Source organism: Lissotriton helveticus, chromosome 8 (genome assembly GCF_964261635.1).
Source record: "Lissotriton helveticus chromosome 8, aLisHel1.1, whole genome shotgun sequence".
Taxonomy (NCBI): Eukaryota; Metazoa; Chordata; class Amphibia; order Caudata; family Salamandridae; genus Lissotriton; species Lissotriton helveticus.
This window is the reverse complement of record NC_136069.1, coordinates 830,117,839-830,138,627: the sequence shown is the minus strand read 5'-3', so window position 1 is coordinate 830,138,627 and position 20,789 is coordinate 830,117,839. Positions and strand designations below refer to the sequence as shown.

The 20,789-nt window shown below is 44.2% G+C and overlaps 1 protein-coding gene across 1 annotated transcript in view; it reads left to right on the top strand.

The window, feature by feature from the left end:
- Positions 1-20,789, top strand: part of MOSPD2 (motile sperm domain containing 2) — a 474,812-nt gene that overhangs the window by 203,905 nt on the left and 250,118 nt on the right. Inside the window, exon 9 of the mRNA XM_078657641.1 lies at positions 6,151-6,327. Within this exon, the coding sequence (XP_078513767.1) occupies positions 6,151-6,327 (177 nt within the window). The remainder of the gene's footprint in view (positions 1-6,150; positions 6,328-20,789) is intronic.

Here is a 20,789-nt window from a genome sequence, read left to right as displayed (position 1 = left end):
GTGCTAGATTTGTCTCGCTCAACATGAGCACGTGCAAGGTATTTTTTTTAATCACGTAGTCTGTTTCCACCGCTACTGCTTCCCTCGCTTCCAGCAGATCTTTCTCTATGAGGTTGCTCAGGCCGAGCCCGTTCCTGGTCATGGAGACGCTGATCCGCATCCTCTAAGTCTTGGAGCAGAGTTTTCCGAACCCCAGCCACATTGGATATGCACAGGCCCCTCACCACTACTTTGAAGGCATCCCATTCGTTCTCAAGGAAATACTGTCACCCCAATTTTCACCGCGACCCAGAACACAGGATCCTCTAAGAGCTCTGGGTTTAACTCTGGGTTTAGCTGCCAATTTGGAATCAAGGAGTGGACCCGAGTCTGTCCTGGTGAGGTATTCACTGTGTGTGACTTGGTGTGCAATTCTGAGGAGCAGAGTATAGCATCCAGCCGTATGTGTAGTTCGTGGAGGGCCAAGAAGTAAGAATAGTCTTGGTCCATTGGATGATATGCCCTCCAGGTATCCACCAAATCCCAGTGTGCCTGCCAGTCCCTCCTGACTCCAGCTATTTTGTGTGAAGTGGCCGTCGGAAGAGGTGGATAGGATCTATCTAAAAGGACATTGGTGACTTCATTAAAGTCTCCGCCGAGGATTACCTCACCAGTTAAATAAGGCGCCAGTTTATCAGACACTTGGGCAAAAAAATTTGTTTTGGTCTACATTTGGCGCATATACACTGCCCAACGCCACCTCCCTACCGTTAAGTCTACCCAGCACCATCACATATCTTCCCTCTGGGTCTGTAATCTGTTGTACCAGCTGAAAAGGGACCCCGCTCTAACCCTCCATGCGCAAAAGCGGGACACCTGTGTGATATACCTGGCCTCCATCTACGCTGCAGCACCGTGCCCTCTTGCCCGGCGATATGAGTTTCTTGGAGGAAGGCCACTTGAATGCCCTTGTGCACCAGATATATATCGGCGATTCATCGTATGGAGACCCCTGACATTCCATGATATGCATTTTAAATCGAGGAGCGAACCCATGGTGTCCGCTGTACCCAACCAATAGTGCAAATACTGGTAGTGCCATGTCTGGACCCCCACGAAACAATCCCAATACCCCAACTCCCCCTACCAAGGACAGTAACTGTGGAACAAGCTCCCATCCAAACTATTACGGAACTAATGCTATAGGAAACCTCCAACTAATTCAGAGGACTTGGTGGACGCGGCCGACCATGGGCTTGAAGGTCAGTTTGCATTGCACCAGCTGCAACATAACACTAATATCGCAGGGACCATAGGTGGAAGAAAACATTATAAACTGAGCTATTAGTGGGTCACAAACACCCTCACCTGCTCACACAATATCATCTACGCTTTGAGAAGTTATCACCGTAAGTTTCGTACTGCTCCCATTCGACGTGTCTGAGTCATTGTCATCTGAGTCTCTGGCAGTACCTGCACCATTATCTATCTGGGTGGGACTCCTGTTCTGCGATAGGGACACCATGACCCGTAGCGCAGCTCCCCGCTCACTTGATGCTTGCGTTGTGCTGGGTTTCATCCGAGCTCTCGTCCGTATTTTTCGTGACCCACGTGCCCCTGATGACTTGTTCTGTTGTTTCGACTCCTCGAGGGCCGCAGCTGATGTCAATCCACTTTTGTAGGCTTCCATCCAGTCCCACACCTCCGAGGGAGTATCAAAGTAGTGAGTGGTATTATCAAGGGCTATGCGTAATCGGGCTGGGAACATGAGGGAGTATTGGAGCCCTTCTTCTAGTAGTGCTTTCTTGACCTCTAGATAGGACGTTCGCCTCCACTGCACCTCCAAGGTGTAATCTGGGAATAGGATGACCTTGCTATTGCCTACTAGGAAGGGACTGTTTGCCCTCACTCTTTGCAGTAATATGTCCCTGTCGCGAAAATGAAGCAGGCGGGCCACTATCTGTCTTGGGGGCCTTGCCAGATCCAAGGTTCTGGCAGGTACTCGTTCTAGCGTGTAAAAGGAGGTCAGCCCCTCAGGGGCCACTACTGTTCTGAGCCAACATTCTAGATAGGACACCATGTCGGCCCCTTCAATTCCTTCCGGCAGTCCTACTACTCAGACATTGTTCCGCCTATTGCGGCCTTCTGCATCTTCAGCTCTACGTTCCAGCATACCAACTCTATCAGTGAGAGAATGCAGCTGCTGCTCCGTTGCCTTTTGCGCTGGCCACAATTCCACCAAAGAAGTTTTGTTGTACTTGACCCTTTCAGTAAGTTTCTTGTGCTTGTCACGTAAGAGTCCTAGGCCCAGCGCCACTGTACTTCTATCTTGATGGAGGGTGGCTTTGGTGTCAGTGATGGCGTCCAATATCTGCTTCAGCTGTTGGACTCTCGCCGAGTTTTCCCCCAGGGTCCCACGACAGAGTGAGCCGCAGCCTTCGCTGTTTCGGGGCAGAGATTCCCGCTACGGCAGGACCTCCCCAGTTAGTCTGCGATGCAGGCTCCTTCCTTCCTGATCCATTTCGGGGTGCCCCTCCTCACAATCCCTGGCTTATGCACTCCCACAGGCGCTCCACTCAGCTCCCACGGCTCCCCCCGAGCTGTAGGAACAGTCACTCCAACAGGCGTGCCCAGGGCAGTTCGTTCTGCGGGGTCATCCAGCTCAGCCACACCTTCGGTCGCGCATGTCTCTCAGCCGCAGCCCCCTACGGAGCTCACCCCTCAGCCGCCGGTCTGCTCCAGGGGTCTCTATCAGCACGCAGCTATGTGCGTTTGCTAAATTCACACCAAACCCCCTCCCCCCCCCCCCCCCCCCCCCGGCCCTGCATCTATGTAAGCTTCGGCCCGTTCTCCTCACACGCCGGGGCATCCCGTAATGACAAGGCCGCCTCGGTCGCTCAGCTAGTCAAGCCCCTCCACTCGCAGGCTACGTCGATCAGCTCCACAGCTCATTCTCAGCTTCAAAACTCCTTATTGGCAACCCCGCTCCTTGCCAATGACTTCCCGGATCTGCTGGCAGCAGTGGAGTGTCTCAGTCCCTTCTCCAGCAGTCCGTAGATAAGGATATTTTAGCAGCCGGTGTGGAGCTCTTTGTTCAAGCGTCCACCATCGGCCCTAGTCAAGCCACGCTGTAGAGTGGTCGCAGAAATGAAGAGCTGGAAGGCAAGGGTGAAGTTGTTGAGAGTTTTATTGTAAACTCTAAGCAAGAGACCTCATCCTTCAAAGTCCAGCATGCAACTGACTTTAGCTTGAGGCAAAACATTCTAAAGAAGCTACATTCTACAGTGGAACCCTATACACATGCATGAGCCTCAGAATACAGCAGATAAGGTTGGCTCTGCTTAAACAAGAATACTACAACACCTCCCTCTTATCATCAACAGAACAAATCAGACAAAAAGAGGAGAGAAGATACAATTAAACAAAATCTTTCAAATGAGAAGGAGTAGATCTTTCTCTTTCAGATCTTCTCACAGCATTAGCTGGAGAAGAAGTGGAAGGAAGAGAGATGTCCACTACAGCATCATTAGGACAACATTTAGCAATTCTATTGAGGTTCCAAACCTTATGGTCTTGTGTCCTAACAGCATTACCTAACAGTTTGATAACTTTTATAGGTTGACCATATTTGGAAACTCTCGGGTAATTTTATCCTCACCAAATCTCTATCATTCACAACAGTTTTTTTTTAAAGCTTTCCTCATAAATGGCCACCTGGGTTCATATCCCATCCTCGTCGCCAAAATGTAGAGTGGTCGCAGAAATGAAGAGCAGGAAGGCAGGGGTGAAGTTGTTGAGAGTTTTATTGTAAACTCTAAGCAAGAGACTTCAACCTCCAAAGTCCAGCATACAACTGACTTTAGTTTGAGGCAAAACATTCTAAAGAAGCTACATTCTACAGTGGAACACTATACACATGCATGAGCCACAGAATACAGCAGATAAGGTTGGCTCTGCTTAAACAAGAACACTACACACGCCCCCTGCGAAAGCATTTTTCTTTGCAGCAAAAAGCTTTTTGTGAGATAAATCTGGAAGTCTCGCTTAACAAAGTTGTAAGTTTTCGGGCTGGTTTCACCATGACAGTTCTCCAGAGGACCAAAAATTATTAAGTCCCAAATTTTTGCCTTAGCAGGTCACTCCTGCATCGCCCAGACGACCAGAACTTGCTGCAGTAGGTTCCTGTACAGTCATTCATCCGTGCTCACTTGGTTCTTCCACACAAGGTGTACTCTTTTTCAGCCTTTCATGTCCCTGAGGCGAACAGGAGGCTGGACAACCCACCCTTGGTGAGCACTTTCACGCCCTGATTACAAAAAGCAGGTCACACATCAGTCCTCCTAACAAGCAGATCCAGGCAGAACTTATGTTTTTTAGTGTCTTCACCAGATTCAGTTCTGTTCTGTGGAGCTGGTGATGGGCGTCCAGTTTTAGACTACCCTAGCTAATTATTGATTTTTTTTTCAAACATATTTTTATTCTGCATTTTAGATATTGACAATAAGACATATACATAATGACTGTTATTTGAGGCATATCACAAGACTTGGGTATGCACATACAGGGACGTATACATCATACCTTCCTCGCCTCCTCACTTCTTCTACTGAACTCTAATGGTAGACAGTGGTATTTCCCAGTGTCATTTTTCCATATTTCTGGGGTATGCCAGTGTGGTCTATCATCAGTGTCTGGGGTGCAGTCGCCTACCCTTATTTAATCACCCACCTCGTGGGAGTGTGTGCATATGTCTGTTTGATATTTTAAGGAAACTAAGGTGAACTATAAAATATGTGTACATAGAGAAACATGCAGGGGGGCAGTCACTACTTTAGTTTAAATGGTCGTTCATGTGTCTTAGGTTACAGGGAGTACGGGGGGCCTGGGGTTACTTGTGTGGTTTCCTGTTGGGCCTATGCTTAACTCACCATTCGATATCTGTTCCCTTTAGCATGAGGGGTAGAGGGGGTGAGGCTACAAATACAACTGGGTAATTGATCTCCTTTTTAGCCATTGCCTCATCTGCCTCTTGCTAGTCTAGGGGGCTATTGTCCTTCCACTCTATAAGTGCATTAGCAGTAATTCATGTATACTACATGTTTTTTAGGTCCCTTCAGCTTCTCTGTTTCGCAGTTCATCCCTATCTATTGGCACATCCTCATCTTCCTGGGCCCGTGTCCGGTGTTCCCAGTTGGACAACACTTCCCCTAGCTAATTATTGATGACAACTCTTAATGCAATCCTTAGAATTACCAATGTCCGGCCTGCCTACTTTATCACAGTTCCTGTTTTCTTTGCTGCAAGCTATCCCTGAAAAACACACTATGCAGTCTTCCAAAATGTTAGGACCCAATGTCTTGCTCTCTCAAATTCCACACCTTTTCACTCACACCTGTTGGTGGTGTAAATGTACACTGCAGCCCACATGTGGTATTTCTTTATGGCACTTGTGACTTTCCTGTGCCAGAATTACTACCTCGTTGCTTGAAGGTGAAATGTGCCATGGAAACAGCAAACCCTAACCAAGAAAATAGGTAAGCCGCTCCCAAAAAAATGCACTTTTTTTACTTCTTCGTGTCCATGACCAGAATCGGCTGGTAAACTGAAAAGGGAAAAATGTCTGGCCTTGACATTTGGGTGAAATAGTGAGCGCTTGAAAGATTTAGGGTTATTGAGAAACATGGGTAGAAGGATCTACTAATGTTAAATTGGTAGTTCAAAACAGGATATCATTCTTAAGTAGTTTCATGGAAATGCCATTAGTCATGGTGCCCCAGAATATCTTGTCCCGTTAATGCTGATAAGTAACCTGGTCCTATCCAACATTCAGATTCCAGAACAGGCGACAAATCTGATGCCTTGCTGTGAGCACATGTTGGCAGTTTTGGAAAACTGAGTGAGTTTATAGTAGCAATTGATTAAATTGTATCATCAATAAACAATTTACCCAATTATCTGTGGAGGATCCAGAATATAATTTTGATCTGAGAGGATACCCGTAGTTGGGCGAGGTAAATGTTGTGATTCATTGTTTGTCCTTGACAAAAAGAAGGTTTACAATTAATTTAAGTTGTGCTGGAGGTTTGAACCTACATGTTCACAATACTAATCCTCAACATGGTTTAATTTCACTGTTTAACAATATTGTAAAAACTTTCTCTTCCTTGCTAGGATCCTTTCAAATACAGCTATCCACCACTACCCGATGATGACTTTCAAACACCCATGTGTGAGAATGGACCTATTGTCAGTGAAGACGATGTTGAAACAAAGGATGAAGTTGAATGCGAAGTAAGAGATGGAGTCGGATTTAATCAAAGTGACGAGCAACTACTAAAGCCTAAAAAGGTATGGTCAGAAGAAATACTTATTGCATTTTTAACTGCTTGTATACAATGTGAATCACTTTTCCATATCCGTGTGAAATGTGTGATAAGTAGTACATCATATGGGTAAATATATTCATGTATATGAAAGGAGTGAATATCTACTGGAGTTTCAAGATCCATGTCTCTGTAAAAAGCTCAATTAATCTGCAATAAAAACATTTGACCAACAACTTTAAGTGAATTGCTGCCTCCTTCCATCTACATTATTTGTTTTCTATCCACCATAGCAAGAATTGGTGAAAAATAAGTTTGCTACACATGGGGCCACATCTCTGGTCGTCTCACACAGGAAGTGTTTTAGAATTGTTGTACTATTGCAAGAAAAATATAAATCCTAGGGAAGTAGGATACCCACACTGGAGTAGGCTGATTATCTTTCAAGTAGTATTTAGCCTGGGAACTAGGACTGCTGTTTCTTCACCAAAACTCGTTGGTTCTACTCTATTCCTAAGCATTTGTTAAATCCTTTCCCAGATCCTGGAATGCCAGTAAACAGTAAGCTATAGTGGGTGTAAGATGTGCTTTCTAGAGATTGGTGGCTGCTGTGGAAGATTGTTTCAGCGCTTGGGAAGAGGTAGAATGCTAGTGGAAGGCAAACATAGTGAGATCTCTTGCATTAAAAGTGGACTACATGTTGACTGCTTCCCAGACCTATCATTGTTTCATATAATTGTTAATGGAGACAAATGCATCAAGGAAAATAAGTTTGCTAATGAACACACTTTTATTGATTAATTACTTTGGTGCAATGGTCAATTTCATTATTGTTGCCACAGTACAGCTTAACACAATTGAGAAAACAATGCACATTGTCTCACAGATTCCCTTCTGGTATCAGTTGACCGAAGGAAACAAAGATGCCATACATCACAAGCCTTCCTTACTGTGATTTAGTCTTGCTTTACAGATTCACCCACTTTAGTTGTGAACCTTTGTCTAAAAATGCTGCACTTGAACAAAACATTATGGCAAAAACCATACATGTAGATGTTTCAAGTGTTTCATACCCTTTATTACTATTGTTGAGTAACTGCACACCCTGTGTCATGGCCCATTTCCACACCCATCAATGGAAATAAAACTATTTATAGATATCTTTCTTTTTCAATCTTTGGACTGAACAATCTTTGGACTGAGGTTGTATAAGATTTTCATACCTTCGCCTTGTCTTGCCAACAATCAAGTTGGTGTACTCTTTAACACTATCATCCACAATTTAACTGAACCATACCCACTTGCTTGTTCACAACATAGCAGTTGTACTAGCTGGCAACGAAGATGGCTGCAAGATAGAAGAACGCCGATGACTGCCCTTTAAAAACCCTAAATCTGTCACAGATCCGTTCCAGTGGGGCAAACACATGCTTTTAACCCCCTAACACCCCGTAGGAGATACTGCCGGCAGAAAAGTCTGGAGCTCGTTGCATGGTGCTGTAACGATCGCTAGCCTAGTTTAGAGTGCAAGCCTTGACCTCCAGTGCGTGGCCCTGTGGAGCGAAGGAACCGGAGGGAACACCCATCTTCCCTACTTGCTCCTTAGACAAGGCTGACAGTGAAGCTGACTGGAGCACGCGGTGGAGCAGAAACAGGCCAAATTCGCTCTGATCAGGAAAGTGTGGAACCCTCAAACGCCGCCTGGCTGCTAGAAAAGAAAGGAGTGGGAGTGGCGCATGGAAAATTGCAACGTATCATTGGCTGTGAGGGGGGGGACCAACGGGAAGAAATGAGGTAAGCGCCTGCGAAGAACCGCCAGTAACTGCCACGCAACCGCCTGAACCAGAGGGAAAGGGATGCGGACAAGGCGTGCTGACTTCCCCCACCCCCCCTTGCTGCAATTATAAACTAACGCACCCAGATCTAGGCAATGTGGGCATCTACAAGAAGGCAGAACAGGGACCAATTCACCATAGATAGGCCAGAAAATGATCAGCGGTGGGCAAAGTAACCAGCCTAGAAATCGGACTCTGGGTGAAAAATGGGGAAAAAATGGAAAAACTTGGTCCAGACAAAAAAAGGAAGGAGGAAAGAAAAAGCTACCTGCACTAGGTTAATAACTCTTTGCATTGCTATGCCCTTCAAGACTGAAAGAATTGAATGTCCTCAAATCCTGGAGGGGGGCATGATGTAGAAGGTGGTAGAGCCCTCCCCTCCCATCAACTCGTTAAGGGGGGAGCTGCCGGGGAGAAGTGAACTACACCCTTACAACAAAGGGACAAATTGAGAGGCACCGACAGGCCTCACGGAGCCCCAAGTGGCACCGAAGGCAGGCAGCAGAATTTCCCAACACTACGCTCAACTATAAGCTCCCACCAGAGATATGACTTTAATAAAGATTAACATGATGGGGGGCGCTAGTATGCAACTACCGGCAGAGTAATAGATAGATTTGCATGGCAGAAGAACCCAGAAAAGGCTACTCAATCCCAGCCCCAACAGCCGGCCCGACGTTGCCCGAAAGGTCTCCCTAATCAGAGCAGACCTCCGGAACTTGGGAACGAGGGTCACTGAGGTGGAGGAAAAAGCCACTAAACTGCAAACTGACACCATGGCTCTCATAAAACAAGTCACTGACCTCCAAAGGAGGTCTTGGAGAAATAATGTCAGAATTATTGTGGTGCCGCAATGGGCGTACGGGCCGGCAACTGATCTCTTTGTGGAGGAATTGATCCTCAAGCAACTCCAGCCTTGCGGACTTTCTAATTATTTTTCTGTAGAGAGAGCATTTCGCGTACCAGGGGGCAAATCCAAGCCAGGGACTCCCCCCTCGACCTATCCTAGCTCGCATTTTCAAATTCCGCAACAGATGTCATTTTGCAGATGGCACGAAGTGCCACACCAGTAAATTACAAGAACAGTATTGTTTCCTTTTTCCCCAGACTTCACAGTTAAAGTGCAGAGGCAAAGAAGCTTCCTAGAGGTCAAAAAAGCAATGTGCGACAAGGTAATCGATTACGCCACGCTTTTCCCAGCTAAATTGCGCGTGAAGGCGGAAAGGAAAACTTGGTTCTTCACACAACCTGAAGAAGCTTGGGATTGTATGAATGGGTGGCGACTAGTAGGAAATCCAAACCCGAATGCAAAGCAAGACCAGACTGCGGAAACAGCTGAGAGACACTGTACTGGAAGTGGGCAGAGATTGACGAAACAATACAAGAGGAGGAATGAGATCCCACTAACACTTATGGCTCAGACTCTCTGCATAACGCAAAGATAAACGAACCTGAAGGCGGACTCAACTGCAAAAAGCAGGCCCATTCAACCGTCGGAAGAAACTGATTATTCGTGGCTGGCAGACTAGCAACAAAAGTCCACGAGAGACATTAAACAATCTTCTACGAGTTAGGTACCCGCTAACATTATTTTTCTAGGCGTGGGAGGACGGGAAGCAGCACATGCTGAGCCACAACCCTATAGTTTAAAGTGGGGAGGGACGACTGGGGCTCTGCACAGTTGGGGAGGCGGGTACGTTTGGGTCCGTCATGCAGGGAGGCATGGTAGGGCGCAACCAGTTACACTGTTGAAGTTCACCAGTTCCATGGTTTTTACCAGAGCATTCAAATAGTGACACTTAGGGAGGCTGTCCTATGTACGACTTCACAGCGAAACTTGACCTATGTCAAGTGTCAAACAGCCCTATCAGACAAGCAGTTTTCTCGTCCTGGGGGGAGGGAAGGCTGGGAAAACACACACAACCAACACATGACTGACACCGTCCACCCCTACACTCAAGTGCCTATCATTGAACGTAAACGGACTCAGCGACGAAATAAAACTCTGCATAGTGCTACAATACATTAAACGGAAGGGACCAGAGGTAGTGCTCCTGCAAGAAACTCAGTTAGCTGGCAATGCATGTAAGGCCCTAGATAGGTGGGGGTATTACTTCGTTTTCCATGTGGGGTTCACCTTCGAGTCTAGAGGGGTGGGCATGTTATTGAGGAAAAACCTCCCACTAATAGTGGAAGATAAATGGACGGACACCCAGGGCCGATTCACGGCAATTGCTGCGTATCAGGGAAGGGAAGCCAATCCATGTGATCTTGGTATATATACCGCCCGCCTTTCATTCAGTGGCACTACTGGAGTTGAGTACACTTCTACTTGGACTGCCTGAGGGGGTAACTCTCGGTTGGTGGAAACTTTAATGTGCCAATGTGAGATGTATTAGATCGCAAGCCTCCTAGAGACGACACCAACCGGCTACCCAAACTCCCCTATTTTAAGAGCATTGGAGCTGATTGACTTATGACGAACACATACCCATTACTGAAGCAGTATACATTTTACTCAGGGGCACATAGCAGCCATTCACAAATGGATTTTTCCCTAACGCTAGCAGATAGAACCCTCAACTTCCAAAGTGTGCAACATTTAGCGCGAGGCATCTCAGACCACTTTCCTTTTTGGTCACAATACCAGTTAAATGAGAAACAAACGGTCAATTATATTGCAACCTTGGTATTTAAAAATCCCACACATTAAAAAAGACTTAGAGAAAATTACTGATAACTGTTTCAAGGAAAACAAATCCTCAGTTGAATCACACTGAACTCTATGGGGGGCCTTTAAAACCGTAATAAAGGGACACGCGCTCTTCCTGACGATAGGACACAAACAAGATAGATGAGCAGCAGTTGAGAAACTGGAAAGTGACATACTACTCCTAGAGCCAGAGGCAACTGCACCCAATAACGACCAGGCAATTCATAAACTAGAACTCAAGAGGCAGGAATACCGAGACCCAGTCATAGGAGAAACTAGGGCCAGGCACACCGCAATGTAATATAAAATATATGAAGTGGTGGATTAAGTGGGTAAATTATTATCATGGCTAGATAAAAGGGACAGAGTGAGCTGCTGGGTCACTGCCCTAGGAGATGAGAAGGGAGACTCACATGAAATAGCACAGGCGTATGCAAGCTATTTTCCGAATCTCTACTCTCCAGAGAGCACAGCCACAACAGAGGTGATTAAAGATTTTGACTGACCTATCACTCCCGGTACTACCCCTGGGAGACAGGGAAACAGTGGAAACTGACTTCACAGTGGAAGAAGTAACAAATGCATTCTGTAACATTAGATATGGGAAAGCAATGGGCCCCAATGGCCTTCCCATTTAATTTTATAAAATGAGCGCTACCTGTGTCGCATCCCGTCTGTATGTATAATGAAAGTGTCAAATATCACATGTTGCCTAGGGATCAATGTCTCACCTCTATAGTAGTGATCCACAAAGAAGGGAAGCTGACTACTCAATGTGACTCGTATCAACCTATTTCACTCCTCATCTCTGAGGTCAAGATCCTAGCCAAGATGGTGGCGGCTCATCTGATCTCAGTCATAACTCAATTGGTCTACCCCGATCAATCGGGTGTTATGCCTGGCCGTAATAACGCCCTTAATTTACGCAGTCTCCATTGAGTATTGGGCAGGGCTGACACCATACACGAAGAAGCATTAATTATGTCTGTAGATGCCAGGAAGGCCTTTGATCCTGTGGAATGGAAGTATCTATTCTCTGTTCTAGAAAGACTAGGATTTGGCCCAAAATTCCTGAAATGAAACAGATTATTGTAAACGTGTCCGCTAGCGCAGGTGGTAGTGAATGGGTGGACCTTACGTACATATCCCCTTCAGAGGAGCACGGGACAAGGATGTCCCCTCTCGCCGCTCATTTTTGCCCCAATCCCAGAACCCTTATCCACTTTGGTCAGAGGTGACCCATTGATACGTGGACTCTGTTGGCCCCCTGATTGGGAGGACAGAATATCCCTCTAAGTAGATGTGTTGCTATACGTCGCATCACTACGCGCCTCTATCCAGAGTGCTGAGCATATTCACAAACTTCGGCCAATATTCCTGCTATAAAATCAACTGGTCCAAGACCGTTCTCTTTATACAGAGATGTAAAAATGTGAAATTACCTTGCAACTGTGAAGTGGAAGTGGCAACCCAGGAGTTCAAATATCTTGGAATATATGAGACTAAAGACCCAGAGCTCTTTTATGAGCGAAATCTGGCTGCCCCACTGAAGTAGTTGCAAAAAGATTTTAAACACTGGCTATCACTCCCTCTTTCCTTACTAGTATGCATTGCTCTATTTAAAATGTCTCTCCCAAAATGTCTGTTTGTGCTACAAAATACACCATACCAAGTGCAAGACTCCTTTTTTCGGGGCAATAGACAATGAGATCAGAAATCTGCTCTGGGGTGGGAGGCCTCCTAGAATTGCCACACAAAAACTAGTAGGGGGTGGTACGACGGCAGAATAGCACTGCCAAATATCCAGACTTACTACTGGACCGCCCAGTTAGCAGTAGTCAATGAGTGGGTTCACTGCCCGCATGCTGAACCAGCATACAGGATGGACAACCACATATTCCGACAGGAGGGCTAAGCCAGAGCTTTATATACAAACCCCAGGAAATACAACATGACTGGACCTACACTCCATACAGTTATGCTATGGCACAAGATCCACATAAAGATGAGATGGAATGCTACAATAACACTAGCGACACCGCTTTGGGATGCTGAAGTACTAGGAATACTGTGAAACAGTCCTGGGTTTGAGAGATGGGATCAGATTGGCATCTCTACTGTGAAAGAACACTGGTCTGAAGGAAAATTGCAACAAGACTATGACCTAACCACTACGCAAATGCTTTGATACCTTCAAATTAGGCATGCACTGTAATCAGTCATAACACGGGGAAAATACTGCTAGAGTCAAACCCACTAGAGGACAGGCTGTTGACTGAATACATGGACCATGAGCGCCAACTCCCTTACCTACCGGAAACTAGTAACCAACTCCCCTGACCCACTATTAAAACTCTGTGATAAATGGCAAACGGACCGAAGTACACTCGAAGGTGAAGACTGGCAAGAAGCTATTGCCTCACCAAGGGAATCGAGCATGGCTTCCAAATTTAAATTAATTCTATTTAAAATACTCCTTAGGACATATCTATCATGTAGCGTCTTATTGAAAATGGGAAGGGCCATTGACTCGACATGCCATAGAGGATGTCAGCAAGAGGGATCATTTTACCATATACTCTGGGAATGTCCAGTTATCAAAACTTACAGGGAGGCAGTGATACAGTTTATGTGGGAGGTGTATGTGTCCGAATTGCAACTCCTACTCAATTTGTTCCTCCTACATATATGGGACGATACAGACCTCACTCATAAACAGCTGTGGGTAAACACAGACCTAATGATTGCCAAACATAACATAGCCAGGAGATGGGGAATGCCGAATACAAAAGGATATGAATTGGTCCATGGTGGCGGAGAAAAGTGACCTGCGAAAATAAGGGATACTCAAAAAATGGGAGCAGGTTTGGGGGAAATAAAACACCTTTTGGGGTAATATATGCCCCCCTACAATAGCAAGACCCGGAGGAGAAACAAGGGAACCACTAGCGCACAGCACACAGATCGACCCACTTTTTCCTTGACCTCAAAGGAAACAAGAGAGGAAGATGAGAAATTGTGAGAATGTATTGTAGAAATATTGAGCTACCTTCAAATGCCAATGGAAATGTGTGTAATAGACTATATGCAGATATAACTGTGATTTGCTCGGTTTAAGGTTTCAATAAAAAGAAATTAAAAAAAACATTGCAGATTTTTTGTCTTACAGAACATGCATTTAAACATTCTTCACCTGAGGGAGAACAGTCTTTCAATCTAGCTTGATAACTCAACTCTAGGTTGTTCATATGATCTTAGTACTCTGTCTTGGGCAAAGGACTGTTAATTGATAAGGCATCTAGGTGAGCACCATAAACATGAAGAGATGTATCTTTGGCCGTCGTTATTTGACAAGGAAGAGGTCTGAAAAGAAAACCCACTATTGTGCTTACTTGATTCTAACACCATTGCACAGATTAAACCAAATGAGGGGATTACTATGACAATCTTCAGACTTTCATAATGTTAATTCCACGGTCTTCTCAGGCACCATTAAAGTGGCTGCAGCTGCAATCGCACAACCCTTGTCAGAAAAAAATACATGATACCATAAAACCTAGAAGACTGATTTGACTCTCTGGCACGTAGAAGTGAGAACATGTATAACCTAATGACTTCTATGTATTATTCTGATTTTTGTAGGCAAAACCTTGATCTTGGTTGTACCCAGAATCGCTCCTATAAACTGGAGGCGTTGACACAAAATAAGATACTAACAACCAGGCATCTAAATAAGGATACAGGAAGTATACCTGGCGAAGGGTGTGAACAAAACTAAAGTCATTCTTTTTTGTGAAACTCTCAAATCTGATGAAAATCCAAAAGAAAGGGCCTTGAGTTGCAAATGTATATTGGCTACCGTAACACTTGGATACCTCTGAGCCTCTGTTTTGTGATCAAGGAAATAAGTACCCCGGTGGTACCAGCAAGTCCTACTTCTGAAAGGACTAGATAACTTGCTGCAATGTTAACATTTTGACACTCTACTTTCCAAGATGTTTGAAGGCTCTTCAGTCTAAAATTTTATGAAAACCATCTTCGTTTGGCAACCTTTTGTCATTTCAGCCACAGGTGTTTGCAGTTGTGGGTACCTGCTTTGGGCTGCTTCTAGTCTTAAGTTTCTTTTTCTTCTACTGTTGCATTCCAGAAAGACGGTGGTACAGGCTCTTGTCACCTCCATTGTTCCATATCTGGGCCTCACAGATTATTTGATTAGCAGACTGCAATTTGTTCAGAATGCTGCCGCACGTCTCATCTTACACTTCCTTCTAGGCCATCTATGTCTCATCATTTGTGATCTCCGCACTGGTCACTAATAAAGAAGATAATTTGCAAAGCGTTAATTTTGGCCCTTAGCAGTGTTAAATCTAGAAATCAGATATTGAGGGTTCTCCCAAGCAAGAGCGTTATGCTCCTCACAATCTTCTGTTCCTGTGGTTCAGAGGATTAGTCCGGTCAGAAGGGAATGAATCCCTACTCGGAGAGTTAGGTGGTTCAACCTTGCGTCTTCCCAAAGGTACAACTCACAAAAAATGGTCACTTGAGGGTATTGAAGTCAAACCAAACCTATTCTTGTTTTTTTGCTTATTCTAGTAGTGGGGCAACAAAAGATTTTTGAGAGGTCGTCTCACCCTGAACTCATAGAGGCATGCTTCGTCATTTGACAACTCTCATCAGGGTAAGGGTAGTACTAACCCGGCGGACTCAACCGAGGGAAGCTAGTCTTTCCCTGGGATTTCCATTAGATCTATATTTGGGATAATTACACTGGGTCCTGTTTTTTTGGGGGTGGAGGGGGCACAAATTAATCTAAAATATACCTAGTGGTATACTCAAGAAACTCCTTTATTCAGTGAGTACCACTGGTATGTTTAAAAACACTTAAACTCAGTTTTATAGTGAATTACAATGAATCACTAGACCTTGAAATTCTAATTGCCAACATGTTTTGACCGCTCTGGAAGCGTTAAGAGGTCAAGGGTCTTCGTCGGGGTAATATAATAAACAGCAATTATATATGGTATAATCATGCAATCAGGTAAGTATTAGTACCTACCGGTCCCTCTTGGAGATCTGTAAAACCCCATTCATACTAGACTATGGGCTCCATGGCAAGGTGTGGTGGACGCCACCTCCATTGTCACACATTCATCAAGAGGTCAGCAGTGCGATAGCACTTGCTAGGGCCTCCTCCACTGCCATACCGTGGGATACCTGATTTCTAGATTTAACACTGCTCCGCAGCAAGAGCTTTACGCTTCTCACAATCTTCTGTTCCTGTTGTTCCAAGGATTAGGCAGGCCAGAAGGGGAGCCACTTCTCTAATTTGGCCGCACAGGCGTCGAATCAGCTGCCGGTAGTGCTTCATTTGGTGAGTTAAGAGTTCTCTTTCAGAAAAAATCTTCAAACCTGGTTATGTATTATGGCTTAATTGTTATCCAACCCTCTTATATTCTTTTTTAAAAACTTCAGGACAATGGGATCAAGTCCATGAGTCTTGTAATGGCAACTGCAGCATTTTCTTCTAAGTGGCAGTCGGCCAATGAGATTGCACGCTTTGTCAGGACTGATCTCCTATCTGATGTACTAAAATGGCTGTTTTGAGAAAAAATCTCCCTTGTCCAATCAGAAGACTAGTTTTCTTTTGATTTGGGGTACTGCTGGCCTCATGCAGGACCACCTGTCCCGACATGCCTATCTTTTTTACCCCTGCAAGCCCATCTGGAGCCCTTCTTTAGATGCAAATTTCTTAAAAATGGCTGAATGGATTTACACCAAATCACAAACAGAATTCTTTCTGAGTAGAAGTTCTAACTTTTTGTCACATTTTGTGTAAATCTATTTCCCATTTTTTCTGTATCCGAGAGAGACGTTTCCTTTTTGAATTAACATGAGAAACAAGTGTTTTTGGAGCCCCTTCACTATTTTTTTTGTGACAATCCCCCCCCCCCCTCACCCCTCCCTCCACACACACACCCCAAACTTGGCTGATTGCCGTGAAACATTCCATGAGGTGGGTTCACTTATTTTGTTGTTGTTGAAAATATGCTGCATATTTGCCAAACGTCGATTAAAATTAAAGAAAATACTCTTCTTGTAGAACTCAAATCTATCGAAAGCTACACAGTAGCTACCACCTCTATGTAATGTATTGTAATTGCAACTTTACAGTTCTTTCATAGTATAACTCGAATGGGGAACACAGAGATACACATACGTAATGACATCCGGTAGAGGACTATAAGCTGTCTTTGATTATATTTTCCTTCCCACCTTAACATCACATCAACCCACACAGTTCTGACCACAGAGTATGGTTACCGAACGGGTGGCTGCTCAGATAGATGACAATAGAAGACCTTGATTTTGGAATGGAATGTTCTTGGACTGTGTCAGAAAAGTGAACATCTTTAAAACCAGCATTGGAAGCCAACCTACTATTATCTGCCAGGTGAAGCGAGCCATATGGAGCATCCTGAACTGGTACTACTCTCTATGATTTTCAGCATTTTAGCATCCCCAGACTCCATTCTAAGCCTAGGTCACAAATGGTGCAACCTGTGGAACACACAGATTCCATTGGTGCCCACCTTCATAGTAATTGCACTGCACTTTGCAACTGTCTAAATTTCTTCTTGCTGCAGAATGAATGGTATACTGCCTTTTCTGTTTTTGCACTTGGCAGCAAGGAGAGAATTCTCAACCTTGTTTGCGGTCTGTACTCTACACTGTAGTAAGGAATACAGATTAGTGGGTTACGCTGTGGGTTAAGATGATAGCCACGGTGATGCGAGTGGTGCACTTGTCTGTTTCTGCATGTGTCTCAGTGAAGAAACGAGGAACATGTAACCCTGAAAGTGTATCATGTGTTTCACAGACGCTGCACTGAAAGAACATCAATATTCCCTCACAATTCAGTTTTTCGTTTTTGACCCTATGTGAGATTATTCACTGTGTGATTGTGCTCTATTGATACCTTGAGCTAGCCCCACATATTATACAGTCCTCAAGTAAAATAATGGTTTGCTTCAAGTACCCAGTATCATTATTATGTTGCGCAGGCCTGTAGAGTCTCCGGCGTTTTCTCCATAACTCTTACTTTCATTCATGTTTACCTTACTTTGAGTCTCATTAATCCTGTCCCCAGGGGATTGCAAAGTAGCCATTGTAGAATTGTACTTCTTTTCACTTGGTTGTACCTGCTTTTGTTGCACTGTGTCTGGATTCTTAGCGGCTGACAATGTATCAATTGCTAATAGTCCCCCTGACTGCTCTGTACCATTTGTTATAGCAAAATAAACTTCAAAAAAATCATCAGGGTCTGGATTTCCATAGGCGCAGATGCTCAAGAGCAATGAATGTGAATTAAGAAGTGCTTCTTCATTCCTATTCACTACTGTTGAGTGCCTGAGTATGTGAAAGAAATCTCAACGACTGTGAATGTGAATGAAGATGTGTTTATTTATTCATGGTCAGTGTTGTTGAACTCCTGAGCTTTTGGGGATCTGGTAACCCAAAGTGTTTTTGAAGTTAAAGCAGCGTCTCACCGCTTTCAGTATTGCTTTTTTAGCAGCATACATTTCTACTGATATGGAGAGTACATTTTAATGTTTGTACCGATGACGACCCCTATGAAATATTTAATTGGGGTCAAGATGTTAATGAAACCTATGATCTTAGACTAGATGACCGTGAAAGATGGATTTCCCATCGAGGATAAATTGATGTAATTATACCAGTGTTCCCTTGTATGTGTTGACTGCAGTCATGCTTCCAATTTAGTTTGAATTGTTGTTCAAATGTTCAAAGTCTTTTCTTTCACTTTGTCAATTCTTGTGTGCTGCCCCATTTTTTTTTCTTCTATGGAGTGTATCTATGTACATGGTATTACTAAAGCCTAAACCTAGTCAAAAGACAGTAGAGCGCTGCCGCGTCAAAGACGAGCATAAGCGCCAGGATGCTCCTTTCGGAGCGGCAGTTCGCGCTTTACAAATTCCGAATAACATTAACATTAACAAAGTCAACGAGTGATGAGAGAAGTAGCTGGGTTGGGAAATGTTTTTGTAATGTGTACTGTAAAGTCTTTAGATTTTATTTATTTTTTTAATTTTTTTTTTTTTACTGGAAGTGTTTCCATTGAATGTTGACTCATTGAGGGTACTGGCTTAGCCGCTCATAATCAGTAGATTCAGAAATGAATTGGTCCGTAGGAACCATTGTTTACTTTGCCGTATACGATTACCCAGGTTCTAAGGAATACCTTGTTACCCCTTCAATTGGTAGCATTGTACCATTTGGTAATCATCCATGAGCTTCACAATAATATGCTGAGAGTTTCAGTTATGTAAGTAGTCAATGATTTGTCAATTCATAATCCTTGCCTGTATCTATATAAGGTAATTTGTAGTCTGTGCCTTTGGTCACTCCAGATTGCTCTTCTGCTGCCATTTCACAATGTTAAGTTCTTATTGTCTTACAGCTTGTGTGGTTGCATGTGCCTGCCTTTCTCCTTTCCTTCTAGTGCTTCATTAACATGGCTTCACCTATTAAGGCATCTTCAAAGGAAGAAAGAACAGTTGAGTCGGAAAACATGAAGCGAGTTGAATGAACGCAAAGCACATGGCAGCTCAGAGATGTGGGGTAGCATCATTTGGGTCTTATCCAGCGTCACAAGTAGGTGCTCATTCAGCGGTGGTGGGGCCCACATCACGGTGCATTCGCGTATACCATTTTGCAACACAAGAGCAGCAAACCGTAATCCACTCAAATGTCAATTTGCTGTAATGAGACGGTGAGCTAGGACGAAGCCCTAACTATTAACATTGTGTGACACTTAGTAATTTGAGTCTCGAATACTGTATGGGACAAGGTTACAGACACGCTGTGATTATAGTGCTAGTTTTACTGTGAGAATTCAGACACATAAATAAGTAACTGGAAAAAAAGTAAAAATTAGGTCATTGTTCTGAATCTGACAAGCCACAGTTTTACTGTACCCTTATTGATTATATTTGGTTTGACTAGCCATTCAGTTCCTTCGCTATAACGTACCAGCCATAAAAATATTTAGTTACCAGACATTTTAGAAGACATTCACACTTCTAGCTAGCCCAGTAAAATGAAGCCAACTTCACAATTACCTACTAACAACTCTTAAGTTGTTTTCCTCTCTTTTTTTAAATAAACTTTGACTCTCTCCTTGAAATATGAGAAAGATTATAGCATCAGCAAGCAGCTTTGCTGTGACAAAGACGGTACTTAAGTTGTACTGTTGATTGGAGGTGGTTGGCAACAGTGCTCATTTATAGGGATTAGGACTTGTTTTTAAGAATCAGACTTGACCCGGAGCAAGAGAGAGAGGCCGAAAAATGAGAAGGAGGCAGTAAGAGAAAGGCAGGAACACAGTCTCAAAGGTAGAGAGCAGGGATGTAGTGGAAGCTGCAAGAGTGAAATAGTGACTAAGTTTAGGGCCGTGGAAAAGAGAGGCATATGTTGGAGTCAAAGTTTAGGGAGCCTTTGTAATCGACCACCCCAGCATTTGGTAATGCTGGCTGGTGGTGGCTCCTAAGAACAATGTGTTCATGCCCTATAGTTTTTTTTTTATATAGTTTAAGTACTTGTCAAATGGCACTGCTGGCATCTCACTTGTGGAGGTTGCTCAGCAACACCTACTCTCAGCAAAGCCCTTTGCCTCCATTAGGAGCGAATCTGAAAGTACAAAAAGTGCTGTAACTTGGACATAGTGCTTCACATGTCCTTACCACACCATTTACTAATTGATGCCTCGTATTGCTAATAAATGAAAGTGAAAAGATAATTCTTGATACTCTGCCAGTCATCTGGTATGTAAGCGTGCAGCAGATTAGCAAGAGCAGCACAATTATCTACCCAGACATGGGGGAGGGGGGGGGGGGGACACTTTTCTTTTCTTGCACCTCA